This window comes from Oncorhynchus masou, chromosome 16, assembly GCF_036934945.1.
Source record: "Oncorhynchus masou masou isolate Uvic2021 chromosome 16, UVic_Omas_1.1, whole genome shotgun sequence".
Lineage (NCBI taxonomy): Eukaryota > Metazoa > Chordata > Actinopteri > Salmoniformes > Salmonidae > Oncorhynchus > Oncorhynchus masou.
The window spans coordinates 31390293-31410791 of record NC_088227.1 but is presented as its reverse complement, the minus strand read 5'-3'; the positions used below and the strand labels follow the sequence as shown (position 1 = coordinate 31410791).

Here is a 20499-nt window from a genome sequence, read left to right as displayed (position 1 = left end):
ATCAGACATATACTAGGAAAACCCTTCACATTACAACATTTTCGTAATAACGTCATCTATTAACCTTTAATAACAGAACAAAAATGATGGTTCTCCATAGTAACAGGACAAAGGAATTTGTCTGTGGCCTGAGATTTACCAGAGGAGTGAGGGGCCATAAAACCCCCCACATCTTCAGACCCCTAGATCTCTCCTCCTCTGTTGGGGTTGAGAGATAATCAGTAGGGTTGTGGTCTCCTGTAACCTGACCTGATCAGGACAGTCATGACAGCCTTCAACTGCTGGTGAGCTGGAGGATTCTCACCAAGGTGTCAGAAACTAGATTAAAACCATGACCACTTTGAGGAAGTGATGCTATAGTGATGAATAGAGATGCTGCTGTATGGTGAGAAACTCATAGTGCTGAGACACTCTGAAAGAGGAAAGAGACAGAAACAGAGCAGAGAGAGACAGAGAGATAGAGAGAGAGATATACACAGAGACAGAGCAGAGAGAGAGAGAGGATCATGGCTGACATCCCTCAATCATTTTTGGGATTGCTTGTGACCGTTTTGTACCTGCTAACAGGTAAGACAGAGGAGAGAGAGTAAGAATATGTCATTAGAGATCATAGAACACATTTATTTCACACGGCCAAACTAGTTCAGTTTACATTTGACTAATATTATGATGACGTTTCTGTTGTGTATCTGTTTACTCTTATCTTCACTATTGTATAATAGACAGTATATTACACTATTATTCACACTGAAGAATATCAATAAGAAAACCTATGAAATATAATATCATCTGTATTACCAGTTAATAATTATCTGATGTCATGCTCCTTCCAGGTGTCAGTGGAGAAACTCTCTCTATGTTCTCCAGAGTGGGAGATGATGTCAGTCTGCCGTGTAACAATGTGGTTTATCCAAACTGCTCCTCTACTACATGGATCTATAACAGAGATGGATCTACTGTTGCTATTGAAGTGGTCACATTGGGGAAGATCAAAGCTGACCAGACAGACAGACTGAGTGTGGGGTCTAACTGTTCTCTACATGTTAGTGATGTCAGAGCTGAGGATGTTGGACTCTACATCTGTCAACAATACCTTACAGAGACAGGACCACAACATGGAGGTGATGCTCCTGTTCATCTGTCTGTTCTAACTAGTGAGTATTACTGTTTAAATCAGAGTTGAAATGTTACTGTGTATAAGTGTGGTGTTAATAATCATATGTAATGTGAAAACAACCAACAAATACTGTATACCTTTTTCTCTTTCTCAGTCTCCTCTACCACAGCAGTGACAGATCTGAAGCCTAATGTAAATATGACATTACACTGTTCTCTGCTCTACTATAAGCAACTTGGAACGTACCAGTCAAGATTTAGTCTCAGCTGGGTCCCTAAAACAGGTACTAATGCCCAGGACACACAGGATTCTTCCTGTGACATCACTCTGACTGTGACACTCCAGAAGAAGGACAACAACAGGAAGTGGACGTGCACGCTGACTGAAAAGGGAGACGTGAAGATCTCCATTGACTTCACCTCCACGTTCTCAGGTATGTGTTCTTGTTATGCTCTTATAAAATGAATAAGTTCACAAGATCTGTGATGATATTAAATTTAATATCAAACCTGATCCTTTCTCCTGGTATTTGTGATATTAGTGATTGATGATGAATTTGATCTGAATACTACTGCTGTGTCTGATGATGATGATGGTGATGATGATGATGGGTTATTTAATAAACTAAAAGAGGATGTTCATCTCCTACTGAATTAGATATTGCTAAAAAGACCACTGATAGTGATGTCATCTCTACTGTCCCAGGTAAAATACTCCCATCTGTATGATGTGTGCAGATATAGTAAATGTTTTATCTGTAAGTTCTCTAATTCCCGTCAAGACAACTAGCAGTACCCCACAACAGTATAAGACTGGTCATGTAAAAACAGGCCCAAACGTATTAATAGGAAGTACTGCTTGTCTTGTGCTCTAGACATTGGATTAGAGAAAGATGTAACAGATTGAGTAGAGAACTCTACAGGCAACACAGAGTGAGTTGTGGATCCATTCTGTACTGTGATGACACCAGTATTCACCAATGAAAAGTGGTCACTCTGTTTTCAACTACTATCCAGGAAGTACAGCCTCTACTACAAGACCAGCCTTGTCAACCACCTCCCCATCTTCTGCTGGTATTGTATTTAATACTATTTCCCTTCTCAGTTGTATTGTAGATTGTATGAGTGGTACAGCATGGGGCCAAAGTCAGATGTATTACCTTGGTCAACACAAAGCATATACAGTATATGCAGTCTAACTTATGTTTTGATCTTCACATTTGCTTTGGTGCATTTCACACTTCTCTGTTCCCATATGAATCCCTGCTTGTCTATGTAACATCCCACGCCAGTGCTAAACTTGATATCAACTCCTGATATCAGTGATGAGTGAAAAAGCACCCTGCACTCTACTGTATGTGTCTGATGATGAAGAGTTATTTAAAAGAGGATGTTTTTCTCCTCCTGAACTAGATATTAAAGGGCACAGAAGATGGTGGTGATGTCACCTTCAACGCCTCAGGAAAAATTCAATCAGAAATAGTACATCTTCCATGTGCCATCTAGATACATAAATGAGTACTGTTCCTGTAAAGTAGTGTTTCCCAAATGTTGGGTCAGATGCGCTGGTCCCTCATTCTTCAGACTGGGTTATAAAAAATGTCTAAAAAATCGACCAAAGTCAAGACACTTGAATGAATATTTTTCAGATGGTTCTGATGGGACAACTCTGAATCCTGTCAAGACAACCACTCAGGACCATAACAGCCCCAAACTTATTTATAGGAAGTACTGCTTGTCTCGTGATTCAGAAGTTGTTGTAGAGAAAGATTTAGTAGATTGAGTAGAGGAAACTCTATAGGCAACACAGAGTCAGTGGATGTGGATCCATTCTGTACTCTGATGTCACCATTATTGTCACGTTCTGACCTTAGTTCCTTTGTTTTGTCTTTTGTTTTAGTATGGTCAGGGCGTGGGTTGGGTGGGTTGTCTATGTTCGTTTTTCTATGTTGGCTTTTTGAGTTTGGCCTGGTATGGTTCTCAATCAGAGGCAGGTGTCGTTAGTTGTCTTTGATTGAGAATCATATTTAGGTAGCCTTTTTCCACCTGTGTTTCGTGGGTGTTTGCTTTCTGCTTTGTGTTTTCACTCGACAGGACTGTTTCATTTGTTCGTTCTTCCTAGTTATTATTTTTGTTTAGTGTTCAGTTTTGATTATATTAAAAATCATGAACACTTACCAAGCTGCACCTTGGTCCTCACCTTCTTCCACCAACGACAGCCGCTACAATTATTCATGAAAAGTGGTCACCTTGTTTGTTTTCAACTACTATGCAGGGAGTACATAGGCTAAGTACCAGTCTCTTTAGCTAACGTTCCATTCCTTGCCACTCCTTGTCATTGCCAAAGAGATTGGCCTTTCGGGAATATCAGCATTCAATAGAGTAGCACAGTATGAGTCATCCTACCCATTAAACCTAGTGGTCAAACACGGAAATGGTTCCAATCCTTTTTCCACCATTCATTTCTCCCGTAGGGGATATGAAATGCACTTCAAATAAGGGCTGTGTTTCCTGTAGGCTTACTCTGGCATGATGGTTTGATAACCGTGTAATTCTCTCTCAGACAAGGTGACTTCAATCAAAACAAATCTCAAAACAAATGAAATGCTTGTGCTTCTAGTTCTGACCATGTAGTAATATCTAACAAGTAATCTAACAATTTCACAACAACTACCTTGTACACACAAGTGTAAAGGAAGGATTAAGAATATGTACATATAAATATATGGATGAGCGATGGCCATGCGGCACAGGCAAGATGCAGTAGATGGTGTAGAATACAGTATATACATATGAGATGAGTAATGTAGGATGTGTAGACATTATTAAAGTGCCATTATTTAAAGTGACTAGTGATACCTTTATTAAATCAATTTATTAAATGTATTACAGTGGCTGGAGTTGAGTCAGTATGTTGGCAGCAGCCACTCAATGTTAGTGGTGGCTGTTTAACAGCCTGATGGCCTTGAGATAGAAGTTGTTTTTCAGTCCGTCGAGAGTGACTCCAAGTCTGAGTCACAAGTCGAGTCACGAGTACATCAATTTATATTAGGTCTTCTTATGCAATTGTTTATAGTTGCTACCAAATGGCGCCAATCCCACTAATTTACTATTTATCACTACATCACACGTTCTACTTAATACCTGTGGTTCTTTACTTATTTACTACATACAGTGCCCGTCAAAGGTTTGGGCACTGCTGCTCATCCGAAGGTTTTTCTCTATTTTTGCTATTTTCTACATTGTAGAATAATAGTAAAGACATCAAAACTATGAAATAATCAATATGTTGGCAGCAGCCACTGTATGTTAGTGAGAACTGTTTAACAGTCTGGCCTTGAGATAGAAGCTGTTTTTTAGACTCTTGGTCCCAGCTTTGATGCACCTGTACTGACCTCGACCTTCTGGATGATAGCGGGGTGAACAGGCAGTATTTCGGGTGGTTGTTGTTCTTTATGTTCTTTTTGGCCTGCCTGTGACATCGGGTGGTGTAGGTGTCCTGGAGGGCAGGTAGTTTGCCCCCGGTGATGCGTTGTGCAGACTGCACCACCCTCTGGAGAGCCTTAATGTTGTGGCCGGAGCCCGACAGCCCGACAGGATGCTTTCAATTGTCCATCTGTAGAAGTTTATGAGGGTTTTAGGTGACAAGCCAAATTTCTTCAGCCTCCTGAGGTGGAAGAGGCACTTTTGCGCCTTCTTCACCACGCTGTCTGTGTGGGTGGACCATTTCAGTTTGTCCGTGATGTGAAAGCCAAGGAACGTAAAACTTTCCACCTTCTCCACTGCTGTCCCGTCGATTTGGATGGGGGGATGCTCCCTCTGCTGCATCCTGAAGTGCACGATCATCTCCTTTGTTTTGTAGACGTTGAGTGAGAGTTTATTTTCCTGACACCACACTCCAAGGGCCCTTACCTCTTCCCTGTAGGCTGTCTTGTCGTTCTTGGTAATCAAGCCTACTACTGTAATGTCGTCTGCAAACTTGATATTTGAGTTGGAGGCGTACATGGCCACGCAGTCATGGGTGAACAGAGACTACAGCGGGGAGCTGAGAACGCACCCTTGTGGGGCCCCAGTGTTGAGGATCAGCGGGATGGAGATGTTGTTTCCTACCCTCACCACCACCATCAGAAAGTCCAGGACCCAGTTACACAGGGCGGGGTCAAGACCCAGGGTCTCAAGCTTGATGACCAGTTTGGAGAGTACTATGGTGTTAAATGCTGAGCTGTAGTCAATGAACAGCATTCTTACATAGGTATTCCACTTGTCCAGATGGGATAGGCCAGTGTGCAGTGTGATAGCGATTGCATCGTCTCTGGACCTATTAGGGCAGTAAGCAAATTGGAGTGGTTCTGGCTTATCAGGTAGGGGGGAGGTGATATGATCCTTGACTAGTCTCTCAAAGCACTACATGATGACAGAAGTGAGTGCTACGGGGCAATAGTCATTTAGTTCAGTTACCTTAGCTTTCTTGCAAACAGGTACAATGGTAGCCATCTTGAAGCATGTGGGCACAGCAGACTGGGATAGGGATTGATTTAATATGTCCGTAAACACACCAGCCAGCTGTTCTGTGCATGCTCTGAGGAAGCGGCTAGGGATGCCATCTTAGCCGGCAGCCTTGCGAAGGTTAAAACATTTAAATGTTTTACTCACATTGGCCACGGTGAAGGAGAGCCCACAGGCTTTGGGAGTGGGCCGTGTCAGTGGCACTGTATTGTCCTCAAAGCGAGCAAAGAAGTTGTTTAATTTGTCTGAGAGTGAGATGTTGATGTCCACGACGGGACAGGTTTTCTTTTTGTAATCAGTGATTGACTGTGGACCCAGCCACATACATCTCGTGTTTGAGCCATTGAATAGTGACTCTACTTTGTCTCTAAACTGACGCTTTACTTGTTTAATTGCTTTGCGGAGGGAATAGCTCCACTGTTTGTATTTGGTCATGTTTCCAGTTGCCTTGCCATAATTTAAAAGCGGTGGTTCACGCGTCCAGTTTTGCGCTAATGCTGCCATCAATCCACGGTTTCTGGTTAGGGGAGGTTTTAATAGTCACAGTGGGTACAGCATCACCGATGCACTTGCAAATAAACTCTCTCACCGAGTTAGCCTATACATCAATGTTGTTGTCTGAGAATATCCGGAACATATCCCAGTCCACGTGATCGAAGCAATCTTAAATCCGATTGGTTAGACCAGCGTTGGATGGACCTGAGCACGGGCGTTTCCTGTTTTAGTTTTTGTCTATAGGCTGGGAGCAACAAAATGGAGTCATATTCAGATTTGCCGAAGGGAGGGTGGGGGAGGGCTTTGTATGCATCACGGAAGTTAGAGTAGCAATGGTCCAGGATTCCATCAGATGCTACCATAATGTTGCGCATTCTATATGCTGATAGAATTTAGGAAGCTTTGTTCTCAGATTAGCTTTGTTAAAATCCCAGCTACAATAAATGCAGCCTCAGGATATATGGTTTCCACTTTGCATTGGGGGGAATATACACGGCTGTGACTTTAATCGAAGATAATTCTCTTGGTAGATAATGCGGTCGGCATTTGATTGTAAGGAATTCTAGGTCAGGTGAACAAAAGGACTTGAGTTCCTGTATGTTGTTATGATTACACCATGAGTCGTTAATCACAAGGCATACACCCCTGCCCTTCTTCTTACCATAGAGATGTTTGTTTCTGTTGGCGCGATGCGTGAAGAAACCAGGTGGCTGTACCGACTCTGACAATATATCCCATGTTTCCGTGAAACAGAGAATGTTACAATCTCTGATGTCTCTCTGGAAGGCAACTTGTGCCCTAATTTCATCCACCTTGTTCTCTAGAGTTTGGACATTGGCCAGTAATATGCTCGGAAGTGGTGGATTGTGTGCTGGCCTTCTAAGTTTGACCAGTAGGCCGCTCCGTCTGCCTCTCCTGCGGCGACCGCGTTGTTTTGGGTCGGTCTCTGGGATAAGATTCCATGTCCAGGGTGGAGGTTCGAACAAAGGATCCACTTCGGAAAGTTGTATTCCTGGTTGTAATTATCTCATTTACAGTTGAAGTGGGAAGTTTACATACACTTAGGTTGGAGTCATTAAAACTTCTTTTTCAACCACTCCACAAATTTCTCGTTAGCAAACTATAGTTTTTGCAAGTCGGTTAGGACATCTACTTTGTGCATGACACAAGTCATTTTTCCAACAATTGTTTACAGACAGATTATTTCACTTATAATTCACTGTATCACAAGTCCAGTGGATCAGAAATCAAACTAAGTTGACTGTGCCTTTAAACAGCTTTGAAAATTCCAGATTCCATGATGTCATGGCTTTAGAAGCTTCTGATAGGCTAATTGACATCATTTGAGTCAAATGGAAGGGTCCCTGTGGATTTATTTCAAGGTCTACCTTCAAACTCAGTGCCTCTTTGTTTGACATCATTGGAAAATCAAAAGAAATCAGCCAAGACATTTGGACAATTAGAGACCTCCACAAGTCTGGTTCATCCTTGGGAGAAATGTCCAAATGTCTGAAGGTATCACGTTCATCTGTACAAACAATAGTATGCAAGACCATGGGTCTCGACCCCGCCCCGCCCTGTGCAACTGGGTACTGGACTTCCTGATGGGCCGCCCCCAGGTGGTGAGGGTAGGCAACAACATCTCCACCCCGCTGATCCTCAACACTGCCTGTTCAATCCCAGAACAACAGCAAAGGACCCTGTGAAGATGCTGGAGGAAACAGGTACAACAGTATCTATATCCACAGGTAAACGAGTCCTATATCGACATAACCTGAAAGGCCTCTCAGCATGGAAGAAGCCACTGCTCCAAAACCACCATAAAAAAGACAGACTACAGATTGCAGCTGCACATTGGGCCAATGATCATACTTTTTGTTGAAATGTCCTCTGGTCTGATGAAACAAAAATGTAACTGTTTGGCCATAATGACCTTTATGTTTGGAGGAAAAAGGGGGATGCTTGCAAGCCGAAGAACACCATCCCAACCTTGAAGCACTGGCGTGACAACATCATGTTGTGGGGGTGCTTTGCTGCAGGTTGGACTGGTGCACTTCACAAAATAGATGGCATCATGAGGAAAGAAAATTATGTGGATATTTTGAAGCAACATCTCAAAACATCAGTCAGGAAGTTAAATCTTGGTCGCAAATGGGTCTTCCAAATGGACAATGACCCCAAGCATACTTCCAAAGTTGTGGCAAAATGGCTTAAGCACAACAAAGTCAAGGTATTGGAGTGGACACACTGAAACCGTGTGTGCAAGCAAGGAGGCATACAAACCTGACCCAAGTTTCACCAACTCTGTCAGGAAGAATGGGCCAAAATTCACCCAACTTATTGTGGGAAGCTTGTGGAAGGCTACCCGAAATGTTTGACCCAAGTTAAACAATTTAAAGGCAATGATACCAAATACTAATTGAGTGTATGTCAACTTCTGACCTTTTGGTAATGTGATGAAAGAAATAAAAGCTTAAATAAATAATTCTCTCTACTATTATTCTGACATTTCACATTCTTAAAATAAAGTGGTGATCCTATCTGACCTAAGACAGGGCATTTTTACTAGGATTAAATGTTAGGAATTGTGAAAAACTGAGTTTAAATATATTTGGCAAAGGTTTATGTAGACTTCCGACTTCAACTGTAAATAACTGCAGGAAGGTGAATGTGTCTTTCAGAGTCTGTTGGAAAGCAGACAACCAGGTTTTCCTCTAGGATTTTCCCTGTGCTGAGCTATATTTTGTTTCTTTTTCCCCAAAAAATCTTCCTAGTCTTTGCTGATGACAAGCATACCCATAACATGATGAAGCCACCACAATGTTTTTGATAATATGAAGAGTGTTACTCAGAGATGTGTTGGATGTGCCCAAAACATAATGCTTTGTATTCAGGGCATGAAGGTAATTTCTTTGCCACATTTCTTGAAGTTTTACTTTAGTGCCTTATTGCAAACAAGATGCATGTTTTGGGATGTTTTCTTCCTGTACAGGCTTCCTTTTCTTCACTCTGTCATTTAGGTTAGTACTCTGTGGTAACTACAATGTTGTTGATCCATTGTGAGTTTCCTCCTTTCCGAGCCACTTCAGGATCCAACCCTTTTTTTCTATTTTCGTCTAAAATGACTAACCCAAGTCCAACTGCCTGTAGCTCAGGCCCTGAAGTAAGGATATGCATATACTTGACACCAATTGAAAGGAAACACTTTGTAGCTTGTGGAAATGTGAAAGGAATGTAGGAGAATATGACACATTAGATAAAACATTTTTTTGTATTTTTGTTGTACCATCAACTTTGAAATGCATGAGAAAGAGCATGATGAATTATTCTACAATACCTCTTTTGTCAATCGGCCTGGACCATTTTACTGCCGACACGGAGCCCCGGGGATCCATTTCGACTGGTTTGCCGACGAAACCGTCCGAGGTGGTTTAACCGGCTCTTCCGTTGCGACATCGCCTGATGCCCATCTGCTAGCCCCGGCCTGCTAGCTGTCTGAATCGCTTTGTCTCCAGCTCGCCTAGCGTAGCAGCGGCTACTGAATTGGCTCCCTGACTCACCTCGTGCTACTCATTGGACCCTATGATCACTCGGCTACACATGCTTCTCCCTTATGTAAATAGCTCTTGTCTATAGCTGTTTTGGTTAGTGATTATTGTCTTATTCTAACCCAGGACTGTTTCAATAACACGGTACCTCATTTTGTTTACCTGTCGGCCCCAGCCTCGAACTCAGGTCCTGTTTGTACCTAACTGACCCGCTCTTCCCATTCATCGCCATTTACCCGTTGTTGTCTTAGCTCTCCTGATCAACACCTGTGATTGCTATATGCCTCTCTCTAATGTCAATATGCCTTAGCTACTGCGGTCTTGGCTAGTTCTTATTGTTCTATTTCAATGTAGACCCTCAGTCCTGCTCATAATGCCTTAGATAGCTCTTTTGTCCCACCCCACACACATGCAGAGACCTCACCTGGCTTAACTGGTGCCTCCAGAGACGAAACCTCTCTCGAAACGCCTATGTTTATCTCCACTGTACTCACATCCTACCATACCATTGTCTGTACATTATGCCCTGAATCGATTCTACCATGCCCAGAAATCTGCTCCTTTTCTTCGCTGTCCCCAACGCAGTAGACAACCAGTTCTTATAGCCTTTATTCGTACCCTTATCCTACTCCTCCTCTGTTCCTCTGGTGATTTAGAGGTTAACTCAGGCCCTGTAGCCCCCAGCACCACTCTTTGGTTTCATGCATGTTAACATCAGAAGATCAACAAAAACTCTGAAATTTCCATCCCCAACTACAACATTTTACACCAAGATAGAACTGCCAAAGGGGGTGGAGTTGCAATATACTGCAGAGTTAGACTGCAGAGTTCTGTCATGCTATCCAGGTCTGTGCCCAAACAGTTTGAGCTTCTACTTTAAAAATCCACCTTTGCAGAAATAAGTCTCTCACTTGTTATAGACCCCCTCAGCGGTGGCCTGGACACCATATTTGATTTAATTGCCCCCCATTTATCTTCAGAGTTTGTACTGTTAGGTGACCTATACTGGGATATGCTTAACACCCCGGCCATCTTACAATTTAAGCTAGATGCCCTCAATCTCACACAAACCTACCAGGTAAAACCCTAAATCAGTGAACACGGGCACCCTCATAGATCTCATCCTGACCAACCTGCCCTTTAAATACACCTCTTCTGTCCTCAACCAGGATCTCAGTAATCACTGCCTCATTGCCTGTGTCCAGTTGACACTGTGTTAACAAACCTCCAGACGAGCTTCCATGCCATACAACACTCCATACAACATCCTTCTGTGACCTCCAACTGCTCTTAAATACAAGTAAAACTATATGCATGCTCTTCAACAGATCGCTGCCTGCACCCGCCCGCCCGTCCATCATCACTACTCTGGCAGGTTCTGACTTAGGTATTTGTAGTTGTCCACATATTCTATGTGTCTGGTTTGACTGTAAACTCTCCTTCCAGACTTACATTAAGCATCTCCAATCCAAAATTAAATCTTCCCATCTTCCCAATCAGCTTCCCATTTCGCCTCAAAGCATCCTTCACTCATGCTGCCAAACATACCCTCGTAAAATGGAATATCCTACCGATCCTTGACTTCGGCGATGTCATTTTCAAAATAGCCTCCAACACTCTACTCAGCAAATTGGATGCAGTCTATCACAGTGCCATCCGTTTTGTCACCAAAGCCCCATATACAATCCGCCACTGTGATCTGTATGTTCTCGTTGGCTGGCCCTCACTTCATATTCATTGCCAAACCCAATGGCTCCAGGTCATCTATAAGTCTTTGCTAGATAAAGCCCCGCCTTATCTCAGCTCACTGGTCATCATAGCCGCACCCACCCACCCAGCATGCGGGAAATAAGGCATATTTCACTGGTCATCCCCAAAGCAACTCCTCGTTTGTCCGCCTATCCTTCCAGTTCTTTGCTGCCAATGACGGGAATGAATTGCAAAAATCACTGAAGCTGGAGACATATCTCCCTCACTAACTTTAAGCATCAGCTGTCAGAGCAGCTTACCGGTCATTGCACCTGTATACAGCCCATCTGTAAATAGCCCACCCAACTCCTTATCCCCATATTGTTCTTGTTTTTCTCCTTTGCACTCCAGTATCTTTACGTGCACAATCATCTTCTGCACTTCGATCACTTCAGTGTTTCATTGCTAAATTGTAATTATTTTGCCACTATGGCCTATTTATTGCCTTACTACATTTGCACACACTGTATAAGCATTTTTCTATTGTGTTATTGACTACATTTGTTTATCCCATGTGTAACTCTGTGCTGTCATTTCATAATCTGTTAACTTATTTTTCTTGCACTCTGACAGGTAAATATTTAGCCTGTAGTCCTAATATTTAGCTAGTGAATGGCCTAATATCTAGCTAATATTTCGCTTTTTACTTCAGCTACACATCACTTGCCTCTCTCTTCCAGCTGTTTCCATAGGCAACAGGCTACTCAAGCCTCTCCAGAATAGGCCATTCCTCTTCTCGTGAAATCCCAGGAAAAGCTATAGGCTACAAAAGCTATATGATATTTATTTGTATCATTGTTTATACTATAAAGCAGGCTTGCTCTTGCTGATTCCTGAATGTGAAACAAGCCTACAGCATAGAAAATGCATGTTGAGGAGAGAGTGGGTTGGTGTGATCCCATTTGGCCAGTCATGATAACATTGTTGCACTGATGAATTGCAAATAGTTTCACAGGACATGCAGAAATGTTCACAGTGAAAAAGAAGAACCAAAGGAATTGACAACCACTAGAAAAATGGAAATCACTTGCAAACCACTTGAACAACGATACAACAACATGCTGTAAAAGATGATTTTAATTGCTACATTTAAATACAAGTTACTATATTATTTTTCATTAGTCCTACATGTACATTGAAGTATTATTTGCAGTTGTCACTATGACAATGAACACACCATGAAAGTACTGAATGGCCTGAACCAGTATCTGTGTGTTAAGAATCCTTGTGAAAGGTCCTGTTTATATAGGCAGCTCTGCAGTAGGATGCGTTGATCAGTCGACTGACAGGAGTAGGACTGTAGAACGATACATGATCAACTTTCATCTCGTGTGGATGCTCACCAACGTTTTATAGTTATGTAGCCTATATTTTATCATAATCGTTACAGGTATTGACTTGGTGGACGGCCCAGGCCTTAACTCTGACACAACACAACTAACGTCATTATCACAACAGAACTACATTATCGATACTTGAATGAAATAAATATAAAATTACACACACACACTTGTTTACTTGACTTTTATGCTCTATAAATTGACTCTTTCAAATGATTTAAATCAAAATCAAATGAAATGAAATAAAATGTATTTATATAGCCCTTCGTACATCAGCTGATATCTCAAAGTGCTGTACAGAAACCCAGCCTAAAACCCCAAATAGCAAGCAATGCAGGTGTAGAAGCACGGTGGCTAGGAAAACTCCCTAGAAAGGCCAAAACCTAGGAAGAAACCTAGAGAGGAACCAGGCTATGTGGGGTGGCCAGTCCTCTTCTGGCTGTGCCGGGTGGAGAGTATAACAGAACATGGCCAAGATGTTCAAATGTTCATAAATGACCAGCATGGTAGAATAATAATAAGGCAGAACAGTTGAAACTGGAGTAGCAGCACGGTCAGGTGGACTGGGGACAGCAAGGAGTCATCATATCAGGTAGTCCTGGGGCATGGTCCTAGGGCTCAGATCCTCTGAGAGAGAGAAAGAAAGAGAGAATTAGAGAGAGCATATATGGGGTGGCCAGTCCTCTTCCGACAGTGCCGGATGGAGATTATAACTACTCTGGCAAGTTTGCTACCAGCGCGCTGCAGTCGGCAAGTAAAGCAGAAGTCGAATCCATCAGTATGTATTTTAGTTTGAGAATTTTAGTTTGAGAATGTACAAACAAAAAAGGTTGCTTAGCAACCAGATGCCAACTGTGTTCTGTGGAGGAAAAAAGTGATGGAGTTCCAATATTTGCATAATCGTTGTGATTGGAGGATAGCTGCGAGGGCAATGTAATCAGGATCAATTCTCTGTCCTCCTCATGCTCATTAATGATAGAATGTTCATATTTGAAGATGTCATATGACATGAAGTACAGGTAGTGGATTAGCTAAAGAGACTGTACTCAGGCTAGGGAGTACAGCCTCTACTGCAAAACCACCTCTCTGTTACTGGCCCAAAGCTCTTAACCACTAAGCTATAAGCCTCCTCTACTTCACACTTCTCTCTTCCTGTGTGAATTTCTGCTTGTCTGTGAAACGCTGATGTCCGTTTCTGCTAAATGACGTGCAAGTAAACAGCCCTCTCTGGTTCTCAACTAAACCAGACCCCTCTCTTGTTATGTCAGTTACTGAGCTAACACGTTTTAGATAAGTAGTTAGTAATCATGGCTGAATAGGGGGCCCCCATTCATTTTGTTAGTCATTCTCACCCAGATATCCAATTAACATGGCATGTCATTATAAAATGTGTAGAATTGTAGCTGAAAAAAATTGTCTCTCCACCCCATGGCAAAATGGGTAAAATTGCTTAAAATTTGCTGCAAAACGGACAGAAATTGATATTAAAGGTGCTAAATGCAGCTGTTATTATTATAATAATTATTATCTCAATATCAAATAATTTATGGGTATCAATTATTTACCTTACTGTGATTATTTTAAATTCAATTTAAATAAACAAAAACAGCTTCTTAGCAAAGAGCTATTTCCCAAGCAACAATTTTGAATAAACTGTCTGGAAGTGGTGTGAGAGGGGAGGGACAAACTGAAAAACGTCTACTATTAGCAGAAAGGTTTGGAACTCTGTCTATTAACTATTTTACAGCATGGTGATGTCATTATGGAAGGCTAAAAGTATCCGACCAAACACAGGCAGAAATGTCAGGCTATCTTTCATTTTAATAATAATAGGAATAAATATATATATATTTTACACATGAGATACAAACATAAACATACGAACAACAGCTTTCTCACACAAACAACGACTACATCTCATCTGTTAAAACACTGTATCCCATGCTTTTTCAATGAACCATAAACAATTAATGAACATGCACCTGTGGAACGGCCGTTAAGACACTAACAGTTTACAGACGTTAGGCAATTAAGGTCACAGTTATGAAAGCTTAGGACACTAAAAAGAGCTTTCGACTGTCTCTGAAAAACACCAAACAAAAGATGCCCAGGCTCCTTGCTCATCTGCGTGAACGTGCCTTAGACATGCTGCAAGGAGGCATGATGACTGCAGATGTGGCCAGGGCAATAAATTGCAATGTCAGTACTGTGAGACGCCTAAGACAGTGCTACAGGGAGACAGGACGGACAGTGGCAGACCACGTGTAACAAAACCTGCACAGGATGGGTACACCCGAACATCACACCTGTGGGACAAGTACAGGAAGGCAACACCAACTGCCCGAGTTACACCAGGAACGCACAATCCCTCCATCAGTGCTCAGACTGTCCGCAATAGGCTGAGAGAGGCTGGACTGAGGGCTTGTAGGCCTATTGTAAGGTCCTCAACAGACATCACCGGCAACAACGTCACCTTTTGATTTATTTTTTTATTTCACCTTTATTTAACCAGGTAGGCTAGTTGAGAACAAGTTCTCATTTGCAACTGCGACCTGGCCAAGATAAAGCTTAGCAGTGTGAACAGACAACACAGAGTTACACATGGAGTAAACAATTAACAAGTCAATAACACAGTACAAAAAAGGCGAGTCTATATACATTGTGTGCAAAAGGCATGAGGAGGTAGGCGAATAATTACAATTTTGCAGATTAGCACTGGAGTGATAAATGATCAGATGGTCATGTACAGGTAGAGATACTGGTGTGCAAAAGAGCAGAAAAGTAAATAAATAAAAACAGTGTGGGGATGAGGTAGGTGAAAATGGGTGGGTTATTTACCAATAGACTATGTACAGCTGCAGCGATCGGTTAGCTGCTCAGATAGCACATGTTTGAAGTTGGTGAGGGAGATAAAAGTCTCCAACTTCAGGGATTTTTGCAATTCGTTCCAGTCACAGGCAGCAGAGTACTGGAACGAAAGGCGGCCAAATGAGGTGTTGGCTTTAGGGATGATCAGTGAGATACACCTGCTGGAGCGCGTGCTACGGATGGGTGTTGCCATCGTGACCAGTGAACTGAGATAAGGTGGAGCTTTACCTAGCATGGACTTGTAGATGACCTGGAGCCAGTGGGTCTGGCGACGAATATGTAGCGAGGGCCAGCCGACTAGAGCATACAAGTCGCAGTGGTGGGTGGTATAAGGTGCTTTAGTGACAAAACGGATGGCACTGTGATAAACTGCATCTAGTTTGCTGAGTAGAGTGTTGGAGGCAATTTTGTAGATGACATCGCCGAAGTCGATGGGCACAAAGCCACCATCGCTGGACCAGATTGGACTAAAAGAAAGTTCTCTTCACTGACGAGTCGCGGTTTTGTCTCACCAGGGGTGATGGTCGGTTTCACGTTCATTGTCGAAGGAATGAGTGTTACACCGAGGCCTGTACTCTGGAGCAGGATCGATTTGTAGGTGGAGGGTCCATCATGGTCTGGGGCGGTGTGTCACAGCATCATCGGACTGAGCTTGTTGTTATTGTAGGCAATCTCAATACTGTGCGTTACTCGGAAGACATCCTCCTCCCTCATGTAGTACCCTTCCTGCAGGCTCATCCTGACATTACCAGCATGACAATGCCACCAGAAATACTGCTCGTTCTGTGCGTGATTTCCTGTAAGACAGGAATGTCAGTGTTCTGCCATGGCCAGCGAAGAGCACAGAGCTCAGTCCCATTGAGCATGTCTGGGACCTGTTGGATCGGAGGTTGAGGGCTAGGGCCATTCCCCCCAGAAATGTCCGGGATCTTGCAGGTGCCTTGGTGGAAGAGTAGGGTAACATCTCACAGCAAGAACTGGCAAACATGGTGCAGTCCATGAGGAGGAGATGCACTTACTTTTGATTTTGACCCCGCCTTCGATCAGGGACACATTAATCCATTTCTGTTGTTTACTGTGGAACTTGTTCAGTTTGTGTCTCAGTTGTTGAATCTTGTTATGTTCATACAAATATTTACACATGTTAAGTTTGCTGAAAATAAACACAGTTGACAGTGAGAGAACGTTTCTTTTTGCTGAGTTTATATAAAACACAGCAAATCATGTTTTTGACTGCACTGGGCCTTTAAAACGGCAACGTTTTCTCTCCACCACACAGAAAAATGTGTATAATTGCAGGAAATGAACTTTAAAACGTAGATGTTTCTCTCCACCATCAGGAGGGGGCCTGCTGTAAGGTCCCCCACTAACCAGACCCTTCTCCCCTGTGGTCGTCTCAGGCTCTCAGAACCTCTTCCTCGTGGTGACTGTAGGAGTGGCTTTGGCAGCAGCGGTGTGTGTCACTGCTGTTGTCATCATAGTACGCAGGAGGAGAGACAGTAAGGACTTACATTTGTCTCTGAGTTTAATGGAGTGCATTAATTACACAGTAATACATGGAGACAGAGTTGTTTCATTGAAATTCTTCTGATTTCTTGTATTTGTTCTTGTCAGAGAATCAAGTGCCAACTGATAACAGCATTGTGAGTGAACTGTGACTTAATTAACACAGTTAGTTATTTTACTTTAATAATAGTATAATACACCAAGAGTTTGCACTATCATTATATTGTTTACATTTTGTTATTAATTGATAAAGGGTCTGAAGGCAGTAAACCACTCCACCCCACCAACCAATGAGGACAAGGTTAGTGCATCAACATTCTAATGGAGTTTGAAACATGATTAATATGAAACATAATTTGACCCAGTTGTTATAATGGAATCAGACTAATGTCCAGTTTAAATTATTAATGTTTCAATAACCATTTTGACCCTTGTAGAGTCAACCTGCTGACAGAATCACCTATGCCTCCATTGACCACTTCAATCAAAATCCCCCTGAGAGAGTTGATGTAAGATAAACTATACTGAACATATTGTAATGGTATCACTCTCCCTCATACACACTGTTTAAAGCCTTTACTTTGTTGTGTGTGTGTTGTCTCTGTAGGCCCAAGGTGAAGATGCATTGATGTATGCCTCAGTTATGCCCTATTCTGGCAGAGGGAGAGAGACAGAGAACCCTGCTGACCCCAGCTCCGTCTACTCCACTGTCAAGTAACCTCAGGGAGCCAAGACATCAACATGAAGACTACACTCTCTCATTCACACCCTGATTCCAGACCTGATTTGGTTCTAGGAATATATATTTTTGTGCTATTAATTAAAAGTGACAATCTGCACTAGTTACATCCATTTCTGGACATATTAATTAATGATATGCACCCACTGACTCTAGAAAAATAAAATGTAGAAATGCCTCATGAGTTTAGTTAAACTGTCATAACCCATCAGAACCCAAAATATATGCTTGTTTTACTCCAATGTTTGTAAACAAATGAAATGTAAACAAACACAATGTATAGCCTCAAAATATGGTTTAAACTATAATGTTGATATCATGGATGGCCAGTCCTTGCATCTATAGCTCTGTCTATGAGAGTGGTTCTCCAGCCCCGTCCCTCAGCTTTTCAGCAAAACAATGGTGGAGAGTGTGATTGCTTAATGTTTCAACTGCTGATTGCCTCTTTAAGATGTGTATATTAGATTGATATAGACCAATGAGTTGGGAGACAGGAAAAGTGGAAGAGTTTGAGAGTCAGAAGGGCATGCTTCAGATTCAAATTCATGCTGACTCTGATAGCCTAGGCTATACAGTAATATACTGCATGTGAACATATAAAAAATTACTGCCCAATGTTACACACTACTATTCAGTGTGTACAACTTCTACTACAAGACCAGAGTGTGGCTACTTTGCAAGAATCTCAAATGTAAAATATTGTTTTGGTTACTACATGATTCCATATGTGGTATTTTATAGTTTTGATGTCTTCACTATTATTCTACAATGTAGAAAATATTCAAAATAAGGAAAAACCCTTGAATGAGAAGGTGTCTCCAAACTTCTGACTGGTATTGTATGTGAATGAGTTTGCTAAAATATCTAAAAATAGGTTTTCATTATGAGGTATTGTGAGAATAATTTGTTGTTTTTAATCCATTTCTAATTCAGGCTGTAAAAAAACAAAATGTGGAAAAGGTCAAGGGGTACGAATAATTTGTGAAGGCACTGTAGAAATACATGCACTGTGTGTTGACCAAGGTAATACATCTGACTTTGGCCCAATGCTGTACCACTCATATAATCTACCATAGAACTGAAATGGAATATTAACCAATACTAGAATAAGGTGGGGAAGATGGTCCTGCAGTTGAGGCCTTCCTCCCCGGATAGTAATAGAAAACATACAAGATTAGCAGAGGTGAGTCCAGCATGACAGAACAGTACACATCATATTTACTAACTAACTCTGTAAAGTTATAGAGTGAAAAGCCTGTAAAGTTTTCCTCCACTGTAATCTCTAAAAGACTTGTCTATAAATATGTCTATAAACTTGTCTACAATACTTCCTATTAATATGTATGGGGCTGTTTTGACGTTACCAGTCTAAGGCTGCTGATGGTTGTCCTGACAGGAATCAGACTAGTTCCATCAGAACTGTCTGAAAAACATCATTTCAAGTGTCTTGACTTCACTATGGCAAAATGTCACAACCCATTCTGAATCCATTAGAGGGAGAGCCTTACGGTTGTGGGCGGAGCAGTTGCCGTACCAGGCGGTGATGCAGCCCGACAGGATGCTCTCGATTGTGCATCTGTAGAAGTTTGTGAGTGCTTTTGGTGACAAGCCGAATTTCTTCAGCCTCCTGAGGTTGAAGAGGCGCTGCTGCACCTTCTTCACGATGCTGTCTGTGTGGGTGGACCAATTCAGTTTGTCTGTGATGTGTACGCCGAGGAACTTAAAACTTACTACCCTCTCCACTCCTGTCCCGTCGATGTGGATAGGGGGGTGCTGTTTCCTGAAGTCCACAATCATCTCCTTAGTTTTGTTGACGTTGAGTGTGAGGTTATTTTCCTGACACCACACTCCGAGGGCCCTCACCTCCTCCCTGTAGGCCGTCTCGTCGTTGTTGGTAATCAAGCCTACCACTGTTGTGTCGTCCGCAAACTTGATGATTGAGTTGGAGGCGTGCGTGGCCACGCAGTCGTGGGAGAACAGGGAGTACAGGAGAGGGCTCAGAACATGGACGATGTACTATGTCTGCAGTGCACACATCATACAGATGGGAGTGTTTTATTTAACCTGGGACCATGAAAGGGAAATTAATGAAGGTCTTCACTGCTCCCTCATTGTCAGTAAACTGACACCTCCACTTCCTCCCTCGGGAGTGTCACAGTCAGAGTGATGTCACAGCCAGACGTCTGTGTGATCTGATGTTTGGAGTTTCTCTGCAGCCAGGGCCGGCCCCCTCATTAGGCAGGATTAGGTGTCCACCTATGGTGGCAGAATGACGAGAGAGGAATTTTCTGAGCTAAACTGACCCAGACAAACCAACAACAACAACACATAAAACCTCACATAATTCTGCCCCAAAACAACAACATTTTCTCTCAACCAGTGACTTATGGGTATTTTAGGTGAGCACTGATGACACACTGTGACAAGCGGTGCCCTCTTTGGTAAAGGCAGGGGCGCCAAATATGTTGCTTGTCCATTCCCAGCATGCCCCTCCAGTGTGTTGTTGGAGAGACATAACGCTGCGACACTCAACCAACTTTCAGTCCCAAAAATAATCTAACATCAATCATGTAGCAGATATAACATATGGTAGAAAGAGAGTAGGTGGCCTTTTCTGTAACTTACAGACTGG

The 20499-nt window shown here is 42.4% G+C and overlaps 1 protein-coding gene across 1 annotated transcript; it reads left to right on the top strand.

Annotated features, from left to right (window-relative positions):
- The first annotated feature begins 464 nt into the window (after positions 1-464).
- Positions 465-18832, top strand: LOC135557229 (uncharacterized). The gene is made up of 9 exons (XM_064990433.1): positions 465-567; positions 834-1154; positions 1272-1550; positions 2134-2190; positions 17023-17121; positions 17237-17265; positions 17382-17429; positions 17566-17637; positions 17736-18832. Exons 1-9 carry the CDS (start codon positions 507-509, stop codon positions 17844-17846), a joined length of 1077 nt encoding a protein of 358 aa, XP_064846505.1. The 5' UTR covers positions 465-506; the 3' UTR covers positions 17847-18832.
- The last annotated feature ends 1667 nt before the right edge of the window (positions 18833-20499 follow it).